At 35.7% G+C, this 19,411-nt stretch overlaps 1 protein-coding gene across 3 annotated transcripts in view; it reads right to left on the bottom strand.

Moving 5' to 3' along the window:
* Positions 1 to 19,411, bottom strand: part of IFT88 (intraflagellar transport 88) — a 122,888-nt gene that overhangs the window by 77,806 nt on the left and 25,671 nt on the right. The window contains exons 4-13 of one of the 3 annotated variants that reach the window (XM_012809491.2): positions 15,507 to 15,563; positions 14,335 to 14,388; positions 13,680 to 13,743; positions 12,554 to 12,623; positions 10,639 to 10,729; positions 9,302 to 9,406; positions 8,360 to 8,462; positions 7,243 to 7,357; positions 5,136 to 5,367; positions 4,595 to 4,665 (exon numbers count right to left, since the gene is read on the bottom strand). In XM_012809491.2, coding sequence (XP_012664945.1) covers positions 4,595 to 4,665; positions 5,136 to 5,367; positions 7,243 to 7,357; positions 8,360 to 8,462; positions 9,302 to 9,406; positions 10,639 to 10,729; positions 12,554 to 12,623; positions 13,680 to 13,743; positions 14,335 to 14,388; positions 15,507 to 15,563 — 962 coding nt within the window. Of the gene's footprint in view, positions 1 to 4,594; positions 4,666 to 5,135; positions 5,368 to 7,242; positions 7,358 to 8,359; positions 8,463 to 9,301; positions 9,407 to 10,638; positions 10,730 to 12,553; positions 12,624 to 13,679; positions 13,744 to 13,823; positions 13,829 to 14,334; positions 14,389 to 15,506; positions 15,564 to 19,411 lie in introns of those variants that run through there. The other 2 variants (XM_023517246.1, XM_023517247.1) reach the window with 2 other exon arrangements.

The raw sequence follows: 19,411 nt of genomic DNA, 5'->3' as shown, positions 1-19,411 counted from the left end.
ATGGCAAAGTGCTTTTCAAAGTGGATATCTGGATACCCAATTTATAGGGCAAATAAAAATTCTTTGTCATTTCTTCTTGGACTTAATATATATAGTTATATTGTTAATTCTTATATATACAGTTATATTGTTATATTCTGCTCTTCATACTTAATATGCTATGCTAATATAGAAATAACATCTTTCCAAGTCATTAACTATTCATTCTGTAATAGTTATTCTTGCTTTTAAACTTTTTGAGACAATTGCAGATTCACATGCATTTATAAAAATTAACAGTAATCTCACGTACCCTTTACCAAGTCTCCCCAATAGTAACATCTTTCAAAACTATAGTATGATATTATAACCAGGTTACTGGCTGCTAACTAAGATACAGAATATTTCCATCATACTTCCATGACCTTATGTTGCTTACCCCCACACCCTCCTCAACTCCTGAAGACGACAAACCTGGTCTCCATTTCTAAAATTTTACCATTTTAAGAATGTTATATAAATGGAATCATTTAGCATATCTTTTGGGATTGGCTATTTTCATAAGGTCCAATTCCTTTCAGATTTATTCATACCATTGCGTCTATCAACAGTTTATTTCTTTTGTTGTTGAGTAATATCCATGTTACAAAAAGTGATATAGAAAAAGCATTTGACAAATTCAACACTCATTCATCACAGAATCATAATCACCATAATCACTCTTAGAACATTATCATCACCCCCCAAAAGAAACCCAGTACCCATTAGCAGACATTTCCCTTCATCTACAAACTACCTAGCCCCTAATAACCAGTAATCTACTTTGTCTTTATAGATCTGCCAAAGCTGTACTTACATAAACAGAATTACAGAACATACAGCCTTTTGTGACTGGCTTTTTTCATGTATCATCTTTTCAAGGTTCATCTGTATTGTAGCATGAATCAGTACTTCATTCCTTTTTATGGCTGAGTAACATATCCAGTATGGATAGAACATATGTTACTTATACATACATGAGTTTTTGGACATTTAGATTATTTCCACTTTTTGATACTATGAATATACTAAGAACATCTGTGTACCAGGTGTTAGGTAGACACACGCTCTAATTACTTTGGGTACATACCTAGGAATGAAATTTCTGGGTCACAAAGGTGTATTTTAACCTTTTGGGGAACTTCCAGACTGCTTTCCAAAGAGCCATTTTATATTCCCATCACCAACATATAGGAGTTCCACACCCTCACCAACACTTCTTATTTTCTCTTTTTTTTTTTCACTATAGCATATTAGTGTAAAGTGGTGGTACTGTGGTACCTCTCATGGCTTTTATTTTAGAGGCAAGGTTTGTCACTCTGTCACCAGAGTGGCATAGGTGCATGCCATCACCATGCCTGAGTAATGTGTAAATTTTTCGAAGTGACAGGACCTCATCATGTTACTCAGGCTGGTGTGGAGATCCTGGGCTCAGGCAGTCCTCCTGCCTCAGCCTCCCAAAATGCTGGAATTACAGACATGAGCCATTGGGCCCAGGCTGATTGTCTTTTTTCATTCAGGTTGGGATCTTCCTTTTTTGGTATCTCATATTGATACCTGATGAATTAATGAGACATTTCTGATTTATGAGACCCTGGATTTTACTTATATCTGTTTTAGCTGGCTTTCTGGATACCTCTCCAGCAGACGAAGGAGAGAAACCATCTTATCCTACCAGATAAATGTAGAAATCCCTCTGACACTATCCCAGGAGAAAAGTGGAGGGGTACATCATTATTGCTGGGTGGGGTAGATTTCCAGCCCCCCCCCCCCGCCCTTTAGTCATCTACTGATACCACACAACAAACTTTAGGGATTAAAGTCTTGGCTTTCTACTTGCCCTTCTCTGATACCAAGAGAAGTAAGCTGGTGTTTAGGGGCATCTCGTCACAGCCTTGCAAGGATGAAGTCTAGCCCCTTCCAACTTGGCTTTTGCTGGTGTACGTGGGGGCATAGACACTTTTTTCTGTGGTATTTATCTAAAAGTTTTCAGTACTGGTAGCCTATTCCCTTCCTGGTCCTTTGGCTAGAGAAAGCAGGCTTTACTTGGTGCTTTCTTGTTTTGTTTTGTTTTGTTTTATAATGTACCCATTGGTGGTTTCTGACTGCCACCTGCTTTAGCTCCAAGTCTGGGATGCATGAAGGGAACTCAGTACCTCATTCCGAGGCCCTTTGCCAATCTGCCTTTCTCTTTCCATCTTCTTATATTTGCTTTATATAAAGTTTCCAGGGTTTTCAGTTGTTCTTAGTGGAAAGAATAGGAAAAACTATGTCTCATTTATCTCCCTAGAAGTGTAAGTCTATATTTTATTTATTTTTTGGTAGAGACAGTCTTACTTTATCATTCTCGGTAGAGTGCCATGGTGTCACACAACTCACAGCAACTTCCAACTCCTGGGCTTAGGTGATTCTCTTGCCTCAGCCTCCCAAGTAGCTGGGACTACAGGCACCTGCCACAATGTCCAGCTAATTTTTTGTTGGAATTTGGCCAGAGCTGGGCCCAAATCCGCCACCCTCGGTATATGCGGCCGGCACCCTACCCACTGAGTTACAGGTGCCGCCCTGTGTTTTATTTTTAAAGCAAAACTAATTCCTCAAGATTAAGAGGCCTCCATATATCCCATAGAATATCACTCAGCCTTAAAAGAAAGGAAATTCTAACACATACTATACTGTGAATAAACCTTGAGGATATCCTGCTAAGTGCAATAAACCAGTCACAAAAAGACAAATACTATATGGTTCCACTTATATGTAGTATGAGGTACCCAGAATAGTCAAAATCATTGAGACAGTAGAATGGTGGTTGCCAGGTCTAGGGGAAGAGAAGAAAGAGGAGCTATTATTTAATGAGTACAGAGGTTTATTTTAACAAGATGAATAGAGTTGTGGAGACTGGTTATACAAAAATGTGAATGCATTTAACACTACTGAACCATACTCTTAAAAATTGTTAAGGTAGTAAATTTTATGTTCTATGTGTTTTAACCACAATTTAAAAAAAAGATTAAGGACCCTCCACCATATGATATAGTTCTAATATACCTACTGCATGTTCAATAACTATTAAAATTTTCCCTTTTTTTTTTGAGACAGAGTCTTACTCTGTTGCTGTGGGTAGAGTGCTGTGGTGTTAACTGTAGCTCACAACAACCTTAAACTCCTGGGCTCAAGGGATCCTCTTGCCTCAGCCTCCTGAGAGGTTGGGACTACAAGCACCTACCATTAGTTTTTCTATTTTTAGTAGAGATGGGGTCCTACTCTTGCTCAAGCTAGAGTTGGTTTTATACTGCTAAGCTCAAGCAATCTACCCTCCTCAACCTCCTAGAATGCTAGAACTACAGGGTGAGCCAGTACTCTCAGCAATATCAAAACTTTTCAAACCATACTTGGAAGAGACTAGGCACCTGTGATGTGATATAAGAAGAAATATATTGGTCTTCATCCTGGTTCCTGACACACACTTCCTAAAACCCTTGAAACTTCTTCAGTGACAGAAGTGTCTTTTGTTGCTCACAGTAAGCCCCTTTTAAACATACCTGAGTTTATGCTAATGAGGTAATTTTTTGGTGGCCCTCAGAAAGCTTCAAGATAGGGGCTGGTTGTCATAGGAACCAACCATGACATGAGAGAGCTGGAACTCTCAGCTCCATCTCTAGACCTCCAGGAAGAGGAAAAGAGCTGGAGATTGAGTTAGTTCAATAATATAATTCATCATACCTACATAATGGAACCTCCATAATAACCTAAAAGATGGAATTCAGAGAGCTTCCAGGTTGGAAAAGACACAGAGATACTAGGAAAATGGTATATCCAGAGAGGGCATGGAAGCTCTACACCCCTTCCCACCTACCTACACATTTCCTCCATTTGTTTGTTTCTAAATTATACTTTTTATAATAAAGTAGTAAATGTAGTAAAGTGTTATCCTGAGTCCTATGAACTGTTTTAGAAAATTACTGAATCTGAGGAGGGGTTCCCTGAGGAGGGGGTGCTGAGAACCTCTGATTTATAGCAGGTCAGTCAGAAGTACAGGAGGCCCAGACTTAGAACTGGTTATCTGCAGTGGAGAGTGGGGCACCGGAGCAGTCCTATTAGACAGAGTCCTTGGCGTCCAGAGAGTTGGATAATTTAGGTAGTTGGTGTGGGGAAAACCAGACATTTAGTGTCAAATGTAAGTAGAAACAGGTTGTAATATTACATCAGAAGGAAAAAGAAATGAAATAAGTACAATTTTGTCTCAGAGTTGGTATTTAATTGGGAGGTAGGACAAAAATACAAAAGGCATAATTTTTGAAATAAGGGCAAAGTTAAGTTCTAATATTCTACTAAATACAGAGGGAAAGCAGTTACAGAATAATTAAGAAATAAATAAAATCAGCATAAGAGCTGAGATGAGTTGATGGAGAAAAGAGAATCTAGTAAAGTGCAAAAATGGTGAAATGATACCACTATTCAAGAAATATATTGAATAGAACAAGTTTTGGAAGAAACAGTCAGAAATGAACATTCAACTCTTTTATAAAAATTAAAACTACATTATTATGTTTTAATTATTAATTGCCCAAGGTATTACCTGTCACGTTCCATTTGCCTAAGATGATCATTTTTTATAGCTTCAATCACTAAGTTAGTATGGGGATCATCCTGGGAAAATAAAATTGAAAAAATGAATAATTGTGAAGTAAACACCATGAACTTGGATTTCTAATCAACTTCCTCACTTACTAGTTATGTAAAATGGAAAATAAATTAATCTTTCTAAACTATTTTCCCTTCTGTAGAGTAGAACTTTTTTTTCATACTTCTGATTATCCATCACTGAACTAAGATATCTATCTTCACTGAACTAAGCTTGATTCCAAGAAACTGATAAAATAGGCTGGAAAGATTAGGGCCAAATATACACAAGCTGTGGTTATTAGCACAAATGTATGGTATTTTAATTCTAAATATAAAAAACTCAAATATAATTACTCAGTATGATCCATAGCTCTACTCCCCATTAAGAGCATATTCTCCATATGAAAATACATATATTTCAACTTTCTTATTCTGAAAACAGAAAAACACAGGTAACTGAAAGGTGGCTATATAACTGTCTTTTTCATACTCACACTTGGTGAAATATATTTGTCATCTTCATCAATTTCTAATGGAACAGCAATCAATTTTTGAAATGACTTCTTCATTTTCTCTCGGTCTCCAATGGCAAAATAACTGAGAATTAGGTTGAAACCTGCCTTCAGATTTGGTGCCATACTCATTATGTGCTCAAATGAATTAATGGCATCTGAATACTGACCAGTCCTAATAAATGTAACTCCAATGTTCTGCATTATTTTAATCCTGAAAAAAAATGGATAGGCTTTAAAATTTTAAACTCTTTAATATGGACTTCAAGCCACTACACAAGTAGTTTCCTTTTTACTTTAGCCACTTTAAAAGTTTTTGCATTATTAAAAACTTAACTGATAAAGTTTTACACACACACACAACATACACATGTATACACCACATATGCCATAAAATTATGTTTTAAGTACGTGATTCAATAACTATTGCTGTATTTATACAGTTGTGGAACTGTAACCACATCCTCACTTTAAGTCATTTCCATTACTCTAAAATGAAAACCTATGCCCATTAATAATTCCCATTTTTTCCTCTAGCCCCTTTGCAACCACTAATCTATTTTCGGTCTCCCTTTTCTAGATGTTGCATATAAATGGAATCATACAATATGTGATATTTTGTGTCTGGCCTACTTCCCTAACATAATCTTTTTGAGGTTGCTCCTTATTGTAACATGTATCAGTACTTCATTCCTGCCAAATAGCATTATGCAGTATGCATATATATCATATTTTATTTATCCTTTGCACTTTTTTGCTGTTATGAATAATGCTGTTATGAACATTCCCAGATAAGCCTTTGTGACAATGTATGTTCTCATTTCTCTTTGGTATATACCTACCAGAGGAACTGATGGCCATATGGTAAATTTGTGTTTCACTTTTCAAAGAAACTGCATGTTTTCCAAAGTAGGTGCACCATTTTGTATCTCTAAAGAGTAATGTTTCTAATCTTTCTATACTTTCACCAAACACTTTTTATTGTCTTTCTGGTTAAAACCATTTTAGTGGATATAATCTTACCTTATTTCTAACCAGAAAATAATAATCCCTCTACCAAATTAGTTTATTCATAATCCTCTGATCATCAAAATCCTCAAAATAATCCCTCTACCAAATTAGTTTATTCATAATCCTCTGATCATCATGGATGCTTACTTCCCTCAAAGTGTGCCCTTTGTCTAGAATGATACCCCTTCTCTTCTCTCACTTAAGGAATCTATCTCAACTATACCTTCTTCATAAAGCCTCCCTTGACTATTCTTGTTCTCAATAATGATTTCCTCAACTAATAGCACCCATTGTCTCAATTATTGATTTTTAACCACTTAATATCTGCTACCCAATATTATTACCTTTTTCTAAAATGCTCAAATTCTTTGCCTCACCTCAAGGGCATTATGTTTTGTAAGCTAGATAATATCTGCTGCTGCTGATGAGAGAGCATGCAAAATTCAAAAACAAATGATCGTGAAAGGTGGCATTACAAATAAATTAACTTTCACAAGGGAACTCTACTGGGTCTAGGGGATTATGTCCAGTAAATATGCTGGAAACTTCTTATGTTCCCTTAGTTACCAAGAGTCTAGACCATAAGGTAATTTACTGTTTCTGTACCTAAATATTATAGGAATGGAAAATATCCCAGTTTCTACCCCTCCCCTGAGATTCAGATGTAATCCTTTCCTCTCATTATTTTAATCTCTAGCTACAGTAACAACATAAGGGGGCTTTAATTTCTAGCCCTGTATTCTAGAATTTTATATGTTCTGGAGGAATGCTATTATGATTCCAGGTTGGAGTTAAGTTGTATCATGGTACTAATGGCTGGCAGGGTTAATCCCTGTATCAGTCATTTAGCTTAGTTTAATTTCCCTTGGTTACATACAACCTTTAACCTTTAACTTGTCATTATACAAATATGTGCAAGTAGCAAGGGAATAGATCAAAATGCAACACATATAACATAAATCTAACACCTCTGTGTATAAGCACTTCAAAATGTTCAACCTACTGAAAATAGATCAGAAGAATTACTTTATTGTGGAAAAACAACACTTAAATTTAAGTTATCATGGTATAAACTTACCTCATTTCCTTATGGACACTTGGAATTTGATCTAATGCCATTCGGTAGAATTTAATGGCTTTGGAATAATTTCTTTGCTTTAAATAAATATTTCCCATGTTCACTTTCAATCTTCCTAATTAAAGAAAGTTAATCAATGTATAATGGTCTCATTTTTTTCACCTTTTCCACTTTATATGACTTTAATTCACTCATACTCTCTAAAGCTGTTCTCAAGTTATGAAGCTACAGACACTACCTAAAACTCTAACGTTAAAATAATTATACTATTTTCACACTCATCTTCTCAGAAGAAAAGGAACTTAAAGATAGACAGGTTCCGGCTCGGCGCCTATAGCTCAACCGGCTAAGGCGCCAGCCACGTACACCTAAGGTGGCGGGTTCGAATCCCCAGCCTGGACCTGCCAAAACAACAATGAGGGCTGCAACCAAAAAATAGCCGGGTGTTGTGGCGGGCGCCTGTGGTCCCAGCTACTTGGGAGGTGAAGGCAAGAGACTCGCTTGAGCCCAGGAGTTGGAGGTTGCTGTGAGCTGTAATGCCATGGCACTCTACCCAGGGGGACAGCTTGAGGCTCTGTCTAAAAAAAAAAAAAAAAAAAGATAGACAGGTTCCTGAAAATATGGCTGTTAAACAACTAATCTACCTTATGAAGCTGGAAGTATATTCTTCTAAGAAAAACATGGGGCTTAAGAAATACAAGACATTTTAAAAGTAGACTCAATAATGCCACATGCATTTTAGCATATTAAAGGAAATGATATCCTGATAAATATAAATACTGCTACCAAAAATTACACAATGTAAATGCTAAATATAAATTATAGTCTCTTGTGGATATTCTGTATTAAAGAAAGCATGTTCTATGATGTTGCCATGGCTCATTCTACTTGTGTTAACAGAATACCGTTTTTGTTTCCTATAAGGCAGTAATACCTCATACCAACTATATTTCTTCATATGTATTTGTGTAGATTTTCATATAAATAGTATCATTAAGCAAAGACCCCTATCATAAATACTCATTTGCTTACCCATTTCATCATAAGAAAGCATAAAATGAGGAGACATAAATTATCACAACTATACCTATTGGAAAAACTGATTATATACACCTACCTGCATTGCTAAACATCTTGTTTTTCACTATTACTTGATATGTGTTTAGTGCTTCAGCATACATTTCATTAGCTGAATACTGACTGGCCAAGTTGAAAAGAACCTAAGGAAAAACATTGCAAAAAAGACACATAATGACCATTTTAAGCCTCTTTCATCTGTAAACTTTCTAGAGATTAAAATCCTATAGCAAAGTTACCTGCTTATATTAAGATCCCAAAGCAATTAGGAAATTAAGTAAACAAAAAATGTCTTGCATTCCAAATGAAGCAGAACAATACATGAAGAGTGATCCCCTAAATTTCAACTTAATTTTCTATGTATTCTATTTAATTACGTAGTATTTGCCATCTATTAATCTCTGGAAGATATACAAAGAATAACACTAACATCAAGGAAATGTCTTTTCAAAATTAAGAACATTTTTCTAGAAATTAGAGGCACTATCATTTTTTACCCACTACCCTCATAGAACACCATCTTATTTGCCTAGTTTGTTTTGAAGTCCTTGAAAAATCACTGACTCACAAGCCTGCATTACAATTTCATCGAAATAACTGCCCTAGATAGCATAAATATTAATACACTTCAAGAAATAGACCCTAAAGACCCCACTGTCAAATCAAAAAGAAAAAGAAAAGGAAAGAGAGCCATTGGATGATGGGTATTTTCCAAGTACTTACTAACTTATTTAACAGCTAAATAAATAAAAGAGGTCTTTGCACAAACCAAAGACAAGAGTATCTCATGAACTAAAGATTATTATTACACTTGATTTTAGCCAAAATACCAAAGGTGACAGACATTATCATTAATCTAATTCTGGAACATGAGGACCAAAAAGATTTTTAAAGTAAAATAAGAAAGAAAAAAGAAAGAAGTCTTTGGAATCCACAAATCCTAGCCAAAATAATTTTTTTCAGCAGGTATTTCAACACTTACTGAGTAAGTTAAATCCAAATTGATATTTTCTGGTGTTGTAACTTGTTCTCGTTGTCTCACCAGGACTCTCTCTTTTCTTCCTGCATCTTTTGCCTTTTCTAAGGCCTGAAACCAGATTTATACTTTGTAAATCACTTTGAGCCTTCATCAACTTTTATGCATTTGGGAAAATCTACACGAAGCTTGGCTGAATTCATTTTCTATACCTGGACTTCCCAGGATGTCCCTCCATACTCTTACCATAATTTTGCCTTGAAAACACAGAACTCAGAGTATTTGTTTAAACTGATGCTCACTGGCACAGAAATGTCTGTGTGGTTTTTCAGGGAAAGGAGGAGAAAAAATAAGGGATAAAATGTGGGGTGTGTTTGTCCCAAGTCCAGTTTCTTTACTAATATAATTTTCATGACCATTTTGGTTTGACCATGCTCACCAGCCTTTTTTTCTTCCCAGGTCCTTTATCTTTAGGAAAGGACCTGGAAGGACCTGGGAAGAACTATGTATTAAAATACCTTTGGGTATTTTAATTCAATCTTGCAAGGTAGGAATTTAGATGAATTTTGTTTGGCTTCTGGGGTGCTCAAAATACAGACAAGTCAAGAAATAACTGTTACCCAATGTTACAACAGATGCTTAGCTTGGCTGAGACCTTTCTCAGAATGCCAAGAACCTTTCTTGATTCCTACCAAGTCTAACCACAGGCAAATTCACCATGGGACTATTTTTTAAGGACTACAGAAAAACAAAAAAAACAAAAAACAGTTCTTTGAGCAATAAAAATAGCTTTTTAGATTGAATATTTCTCTCTAATAGTATTCATTAATCCAATAATTAAGTCACCAAAATTAAATTTATATGGTACAACAATCAAAGTAATGCAAATAAAACAAATTAAAAGACTAAATTTTAAAAAATAGGGTTGGATTGCCAGGAAGCAAACTATGGTTTTCTAGTTTACTTAGGAAAAAATATTTCTGGGTAATGAGTCTTCAATAAGAAAACCGCAATTAGCACTGTGTACAGCTCAAGATAGCTATCCCTTTCTGCAACACACTGGCATCTTATTCAGGAGTTTACCAGGCTGCAAAATTAAATCAACCAATACATTAGAATTTTTTCCCTACTGAAAATATCAATGTCAAAAACTACAAAATCAGCTACTTATTTTGACATCTAAATTCATGAAACAGAGTTACAATTCCCAGTTCTCAAAATAATCACTTCATTCAAAATTCAAAGAACTCAACAATAAAAGAATATATCTATATATATACACGTGTATATATAAAAGTCTATACACACTTCATGACTTGCATCCTATTAGTATGTGAACTTACCAATTTTAAGTCTCCACAACTGTTGGCAATACAGCTCTCTTCTACCAACTCATTTACTTTCTTCTCTAGCTGTCTAATCTTTTCCTCTGGACTATTAAAGAAAAAAATAGGCATAACTTAAATTATTCAACTACTAATAATCTATACTAAAACTTGATTTACTTTTAACACTGTCCATTATACTCTTTTAAACTTTAAAGAATAAATCACAGATAAAACAAAAGCATATAAATTTTAAAAAGGAAATGCACCACTGCTTTTAATAACTACATCAAGTAATTACTTATAATAGTAGTAAAAACAGATAAATTGGTACTTTAACACTGAGCTTTACCCTACTTCTTTCATTTAATCTTTATAACCTCAAATATCTGTACAAGAACTACCATCGTTCCCATTTTATTGACAGGGAAAATGAAGTTTAGAAAGTAAAGTATTAAGCCCAAGATCACAAAGTTAATAAATTATGGACTCAGGATTTAAAACCGAACTATGTATTCCAGGACCCAGGCTATCATATTCCCACCCCAAGAAGGAAGCAGTTTTTTTTTCCAGATCTTATGGCAAATGAAAACTTTATTTTATGGTGGAAAACTAAAGGCCCTATAAAGAGATACTACATAAAAGTTTTATTTACTAACAAAAAAAAGTCATAGAGAAAACGTCTTCATTTTTGTTTCTTTGAAGAGATGGGTCTTCCTATGTCACCCAGGCTGGAGTGCAATGCAGCAGTTATTTATAGGTATAATAATGAGGCACCACAGCCTTAATCTCTTGGGCTAAAGTGATCCTCCTGCCTCAGCCTCCAGAGCACTATGACTATAGGTACGCCACACTTGCCATAGAGAAAGTTTCTAACAAGGTAAAGAAATTTAAAAATCCTGGCTCCACGCTTGGCGCCTATAGCTCAGTGGCCAGGGCACCAGCCATATACACCAGAGCTGGCAGGCTCAAATCCAGCCCAGGGCCTGCCATATAACAATGACAATTACAACCAAAAAATAGCTGGGCATTGTGGCGGGTGCTTGTAGTCCCAGCTACTTCGGAGGCTGAGGCAAGAGAATCTCTTAAGCCTAAGAGTTTGAGGTTGCTGTGAGCTGTGACGCCACAGTACTCTACCAAGGGCAATATAGTAAGACTCTGTCTAAAAAAAAAAAAAAAGAAAAAAATCCTGGCTCCATTAATACCAACTCATGTATCCCCAAATCAGTCATAATTCAAAATAACATTAATGTTGTTTTATGACCAGTTTACTCAAGCAAATATAGCAATACTCATTGTACATCATTGCCTAAATAAAATTTTACTATGTATATATCAGAGTAGACAGTAGTTCTCTTAAGATCTCAGTGCTTCAGATTCCCTCCCTATAAGCTAGTGACAATAATAGCTCATCTTCACAGGTAGAGTACCTGGTACGAAGCAAGCACTCAGTAAATGTCAGCTTCTACTATTATTTGTACCATGTAACCATCAAGCTACTTAGATACCAGTAGACATACACAACTGGATGTATATCATAGTTTTTTGGCTACTTTTAGCCACTAAACCAAAGCTAAGTTAATTCTACAAAGTTAAATTTCTCAGTAATATGACAAACTAACTTCCTATGTGTTCTCTTAATTTTCTTCTTTGAAATATCCTTTAAAAATAAGCATATCTTACTAACATTTTACAATTCCATGTGGCCTTCAAGAGAGTCAATACTGACACTCATATTAATAAGCCTGTATCTTTAAGTCAAATAATATTATAATAAAATCCCACAGAAAGTGCATAGCTATTCTTAGACTTGATTCTTTTGTTGGTTCCAACTTCTATGGATGATTACGCAAAGTTTTAAAATAATAATTACTTATTTGGAAAAGAAAAAAAATATGTAACAACAATAAACAATAGATAAGGACTTGCATACCTATCTTCATTTTTTGTTTCCAAAGGAGGAGCAGGACCTCTTGACTGACCGAGGGGGTCAAATGCAGAGCCTGAGACACAATTCAACAGTTCATATTTAGTTTGTGACCCAGCAAAATTGAAAATACTATGAAAATATGAAACCTTGCTATGAAACTATGAAAATTTATTTCATTTACCCATTTGTTAAATTATTTATTAAGGGAGACATTTCATGCGTCTGCATAAATATTTCATATATTGAAAAACTGGCAAGAAATTTTAACATAAAATTGTATATTTAAACTATGTAAATAAAACCTATGTGTTAAAACACACACAAAAAAGCAAGATACTCTCCCAGCATTTACTTTCTCCCCCACAGTGGCCTATCTCTATTATAAATTCTGCATTATCAATCATATGACTTATAATCTGGTACTAGCTTTTTAATTTTCCTTGTTGGTATATTAACATTAATTTTTATATTAATTTTATTTTAAAATTATCATCTAATAATAAATGATATAATAAATATCACTGTATACTAATATTTAAATACTATTTTTACCTTTCATTTTTAAAATTGAGCTCTAACTTACATAAGATAAAATGTACATATTTAAAGTATATAGTTAAAGTGTATAATCTTGACAAATTATACATCAGTATAATTACCACCCTCAACTGAAATGTAGAAGGTTAACCCTTTCCTTTCTTTCTTTCTTTTTTTTTTTTGTAGAGACAGAGTCTCACTTTATCATCCTTGGCAGAGTGCCATGGAGTCACACTGCTCACAGCAACCTCCACCTCCTGGACTTAGGTGATTCTCTTGCCTCAGCCTCCTGAGTAGCTGGGACTACAAGCGCCCACCACAATGTCCAGCTATTTTTTTTTTTTAATTGCAGTTCGGCCAGGGACGGGTTTGAACCCACCACCCTCAGTATATGGGGCTGGTGCCCTAACCACTGAGCCACAGGCGCTGCCTGACCCTTTCCTTTCTTAATGGCACCTATAATAATGGTCTTCCTTATAATCAACAGCATGTTAGATTTTTATTAAAAATAGTAGTAGTAATATTCATACTCATAAAACAGTGAAAAATAAAAGATGTGAAAAAGATTATTAGTAGAAATAGTGAAACAAACCTCTCAAAGCTGCTTTGGTAAAACCAGCTGCTCTTACTGCTGTCATGGGTCTAGTAACTCCATCCTTCAAAGAATAGGAATCATTTAAAAAGTATTCTTAAATAAGATCTACCTCCTATTTTCAGTTTTGCACACGACACATACCTTAATAGCCCCAAGTTACAGTACGTATTTTTAGTCACTATCTGCTTATTCCTTCCTTCTGCCTCCTCATGTATTAATCCTGTCTCTTCTCTTTTCCCTTTAAAATTTCCATTCCTTGATCTAATTGGTCTTATAAAGAAAAAACTAATTAGCATATCAGCTCATTACTCTTACTTTGGTTGGTCTTCTGTATGTTTATGAGAGAAACCACAGAAATTGCTGTAGAGGGTTGCACAGGAAAAATGGGTCCCAGAAAACAGCATATAAGCAAACTATCAGTCCTATGTCCACTCTCCAAAGGGATTTCATCTGAGATCTGAGTAAACAAATCCAAAAAGACTTTCCTTCCAAAAATATTGAACAGTTCAACCCTTAGTCCACATTTTAAATGATCAATGTGCCTACAACAGTAACATCTTAATATTTTAAAATAATATAAGATAAAATTGGCAATCAATTCCAAGTCACAAGAAAGGCACAAAATGTACAACCATATGATAAGATATGATACCTGAATAGCCCCTGTCATTGGTCTTCCCATCGATGATGCCAGTGATGTCTTGGACTAGTAAACAGAAAAATATGTTAAAAGGATTCCTAAAAACATCTATCTTTAGTTTTAAATACCAAGTTAAAGAAGTTTTCTTCATAACTTTTTTCATTAATCTATTGGTGACTGAACAAACATAATTTTTTTCCACTTACCACCGGAGGGTGTAAGATGACATGATGAGAATCTAAGACAGGGATCAGCAAACCACAACTCACAGTCTTTGTAAATAAAGTTTTTTTAGAACATAGCCATGCCCTATTCATGTCTATGGCAGCTTTTGTATTACAAATGCAGAGTTGGATAGCTGCAACATGGAACATATGACCTGCAAAGCCTAAAATACCTGTCCTTCACAGAGAAAGTTAATTGTTTCTTTTTCTGAAACACCACCAAAAGTCAAATTTATGAGTAACACATACTCAGGTTGATTAATAAATCATACACAATTATATTATGTAGAAGGTTACTTTTTTCACATATATAAAGGAACTATAAGGCAAGTAACCTGAATCTCTCGGCTTTAAAGGCATTTTTCTGACCTCTTAGAAAAATATTATCATAAGGTTGAGGATATACTCATCTATATCATTCTTCCATTTTTCTCATTCCTGTAGTATTTCATGTAAGTTAAAACACCCTATAGGTAATTTGCAGAAGATTAAAAGCTTTGTTACTTTTATGGAGTTTTCCATAATCTCTTTTCTCCAAAGATCTTAAATATAAGACTTCACACAAACCTCTGAAATGTTTTACTTAGATTTTGTATTTATTAGTTTTTTACGATAAATAATATTACATTTACATAACATCTAACTTTACATAAAATAAACGAATGAAACACACATGAAACTTGGCTATATTATGTAGAAAATGAAAGGAAGTCAATCACAAACATAAGGTTTACAAATGGAAAAAAGTAATAAAATATTTTTCTAATATATTTACAAATCGAAGTGACTAGAATATTTGAAGCTATTAATCAAATTAGACTTTTATAATGTTCATAACTATCTAAAATGGATATCTGGGTCATGAACTGAAAGATAGTCAAAATTACTCAGAACTGCCTAAAGTGAAATAACTATGTATGAGAAAAAGCATCTTAATATTTTCAGCTTACAAAAACCTACCCCATATCCAGTAGCTATAGGTCTAGTAACTGCCGTGCTTGGTATTTTAGCAGTTATCTTAGGGAGGAAAAAGAACATAGTTAACAGGATTCAGATTAAACTATATAATAGAAAACTGGAAAAAGAAATGGAAAATATAGACTCACCAATAAAGAAATATTTCTATAATATTTAGATTTCTTTTAAATTATCTTAAATATTATGGAGCTCAAGTATTTTAAGTATTTGAGAAGGATAAAAATAGTTTATTACAAGTATTTGAGAAGGATAAAAATATTTTATTACTCATTCTGGAATTCATTTTAAAGTAGAAAGGGGACTTTAGAAGGACCCGAGGTGCCAATAAGAAAGCTCTGTTTTCATGCCTGCCTCTGTCATGCATTAAACATTCACTGAATGTTTATTACCGCCAGCCAATAGGTCAATGACAGACACAAGATGTGAAGCCTGAGAACCTGGGTTTGAATCTCAGCTATCAATCAACTAGCTGTGTTTTTTTATCTCTTTGATCCTAATCACTTTAATCCTTTAACCCTTTAATCACCTTTGATCTATTATTTATTTATTTTCAGAGATAGGGTCTCCCTCTGTCACCCATATCTCAGTGTAACCTCTAACTCCTGGGCTCAAGCAATCTCCCACCTCAGCCTCCCAAGTAGCCGGGACTACAGGCCCATACCACTTATACCCAGCTAATCTGTAAAAATTTTTCTGTAGAGATGGGTCTCACTCTGTTGCTCAGGCTGGTCTTGAACTCCTGGTCTTGAACTCCTCTGCCTCCCAAAGTGGCAGGATTACAGGCATGAGCTATCACACCTGGCCTTATCTTTTATGTAAGGATACTGATCACAAAAAACTATAGTTAGAATCATAGGTGAAAGTGCACTAAACATGTTAGTTGTTAAGTAGATTTGTTTAAAATATTTGATTAAATATCATTTGTGGAGGAATTCTACTTTGGGCTATGATGGACTACTGTTTTTTAAAAAAATCTTCCGACTAAGAACAGTTTAAAGATCTGGAGAAAAAAATGTTTCTTAAATCAGTTCGAATACATTAGCAAACCATCAAGACAGAGCAAAATTACAAGTCCTCAAAACTAAAAAAGACGAGAGAAGGTTAAAAAGGTGAGCCCACATTTGGGCCTGGTTTTCTCCTAGAGGCATCTGCTAATTCCAAAGACATGGCTGAGATGCTGAGCCCAGTTTTTGACAGGCTCACAGCTTCAGGGGATGAACATGGGAGTTGAGGGCCTGTCAAGGAAGCAGCTCTAATAATCTTCTAGGTTTTAGAATGCGATCTCTAAAGGCTACACCCTAAGGGTAAAAGGAAAATAGAAGTATACCAGCCCTCATAAGGGCCAAAGTCCAATTTAGAATCATCTCAAACTCAACTGGATCAAGGTAATCAGAGACTCCTAGTGTTAGCAGGGCCACAGGAAAAGTAAATTCTCTCCATAGTGAAAAATAAGATCCTTTAGAGTTGTGCTATCCAACAGAACCTCCTGCAGTAATGGAAAAGTTTTATATCTGCTTTTCCTGATAAGACAGCCACTGGCCACATTTGAAATGACCATTTGAAATGTAGGCAATGCAACAGGATATGAATTTTTTATTTTAATTTTAACTAATTTAAAAGCAAATAGTTACACGTGGTTGAGTGGCCCTCATGCTGAATAGTGTAGACACAGATAGAGCCATAAATTATTTCTAAAAGTTTTCACTTACAATGTCTGGCATTCAATAGAAACAACCAGACATATAGGAGGCAAGAATACCTAAGACAAAGCAAAAAGAAACAAAAGAATATAGAAAGGGAACACAAAGAATGGAAACACCAGACACAGATTTTAACATTAACTATGCTTAATATGTACAATGAACTAAAAGACAATATTGACAATTACAGCAAAGAACTGAAAAATATAAAGAAGGAATACATATAAATTACAGAATTAAAAAAGTTATAAATAATATGAAATTCAGGGATGGTCCAGGAAGTAGTAAAACTACTAATTTTTAGGAGACTAATAATTTCAAGAAGAGTCTTATCTTCAGTGAAACATTAAAAGAATGGTCAGAGAATAAATCTACCAAGATAACAGAGAAATAAGATAATAAAAAACAAAAGAAGTCAAAAAAAGAGAAAATGAAACATTTTCAAAAGAGGCAGAAAAAAATAGTAAGATAGAAAATTTTAAACCAAATCAATAATCTCATTAAATATAAATTAAATAGATTCTCTGAAAGAATAAAACTATCAAATTGTTAAGAAAACAAAATCCCGTTACATGCTACCAACAAATACTAAAATAAATGGATATGGAAAAGTTGGAGATTAGTGGGTAGGGCTCCAGCCCTATGTACCAAGGGAGGCGGGTTCAAACCTGGCCCATCCAAACTGCAACAAAAAATGGCCAGGTGTTGTGGTGGGCGCCTGTAGTCCCAGCTACTCGGGAGGTTGAGGTAAGAGAATTGCTAAGCCCAAGAGCTGTAGGTTGCTGTGAGCTGTAATGCCATAGCACTCTACCAAGGGTGACAAAGTGAGACTCTGTCTCTTAAAAAAAAAAAAAATGGGAAAGACATACAATGCAAATGTTAAACAAAAGAGAGCTTTTATAGCTATTTTAATATATTAAATGTCTGACAAAATAGACAAAAAGCATTACGAGAAAGAGAGGGACACTTTATAACAATAAAAGGCTCAATTTAGTTTGAAAATATCACAACTAAATATCTTTTGCTCCAATATGAAGCAAGAAGCTAAAAAAAGAAATATGCGCCAGGGGAGGAGTTCCCCGCTCCAGCCACCCAAGCTGGGTGGGCCTAGAACTGCTTGCTAAAGCCACGTCTGCCCTGCAGGTGGTGGTGGAGGGGTCTACCACCTGGGCGGGCCCAGAACTGGTTGCTAGAGCCATGTATGTCCCATGGACTGAAGTGGGGGAGTTCCCTGCTCAGGGCTCCCATGATGGGAGGGCACAGATCGGCTTACTAGTGCTTTATGCGTCCAACGGGCTACGGTCAAGGAGTCCGCTGCTCCCCCGCCCAGCTACTCTGGCGTGGTTGAATTAGGACTGATCTGGTTGCTCACGTACCCTGCATTACCGCTGCCATTTCCCCACCCCCTGGCTGCTCCAGGGTGCTGAACTAGGACTGATCTAGCTACTACAGTTCCCCTGTTCCACCAGTTGCCCCGGAGGAGCTGAACTAGGACTAATCTGGCTGCTGCCTGTCTCCTGCCTCCCGGGTCGCCCCGGCAGGCTGAACGAGGTCTAATCCGGCCATGCACACTCCTGTGCAGCTGCTACTGTTTCACTGCACCCCAGTTGCCCAGCACCCAGGAACTGGGAGAAGACAACAGACACACTTGGCCTGTCTCTCTGGGCAACCAAAAGAAGCCACCAACTGAACGGTTCTGATAAGGCCTCCAAACTCAGCATGGGACGGAATCAGCGGAAAAACTCTGGCAACTCGAATAACAAGAGTAGATCAACTCCTCCAAGGGAAAATGGGGCAGACACAATTGAAGACCCCATCCACAAGCAAATGGCTGAAATGTCAGAAATCGAGTTCAGAATGTGGATAGCAAATAAGATTAACAGAATGGAAGAAAAGAAGGAATTAGGAGTTGAAGAAATTATTCAAAAGATTTCTCAAGAAATTATTCAAAAGATATCTCAAGAAATTATTCAAAAGTTATCTCAAGAAATTATTCAAAAGATGTCTCAAGAACTCAACGATTTCAAAGATAAAATGATCAAAGATTTTGAAACACTGAGACAAGAGGTTGCAGCCCTCAAGGATCTGAAAGACACGGTGGAATCCCTCCGTAACAGAGTGCAATAGGCAGAAGAAAGGATCTCTGACTCTGAAGACAAAGCTTTTGAAGCAGCCCAGGAGCGCAAA

The sequence above is a fragment of the Otolemur garnettii genome, unplaced genomic scaffold (genome assembly GCF_000181295.1).
Source record: "Otolemur garnettii isolate 467f Iridium unplaced genomic scaffold, OtoGar3 scaffold00106, whole genome shotgun sequence".
Lineage (NCBI taxonomy): Eukaryota > Metazoa > Chordata > Mammalia > Primates > Galagidae > Otolemur > Otolemur garnettii.
The sequence above is the reverse complement of the archived record's forward strand: the minus strand, read 5'-3'. Positions and strand labels throughout refer to the sequence as shown.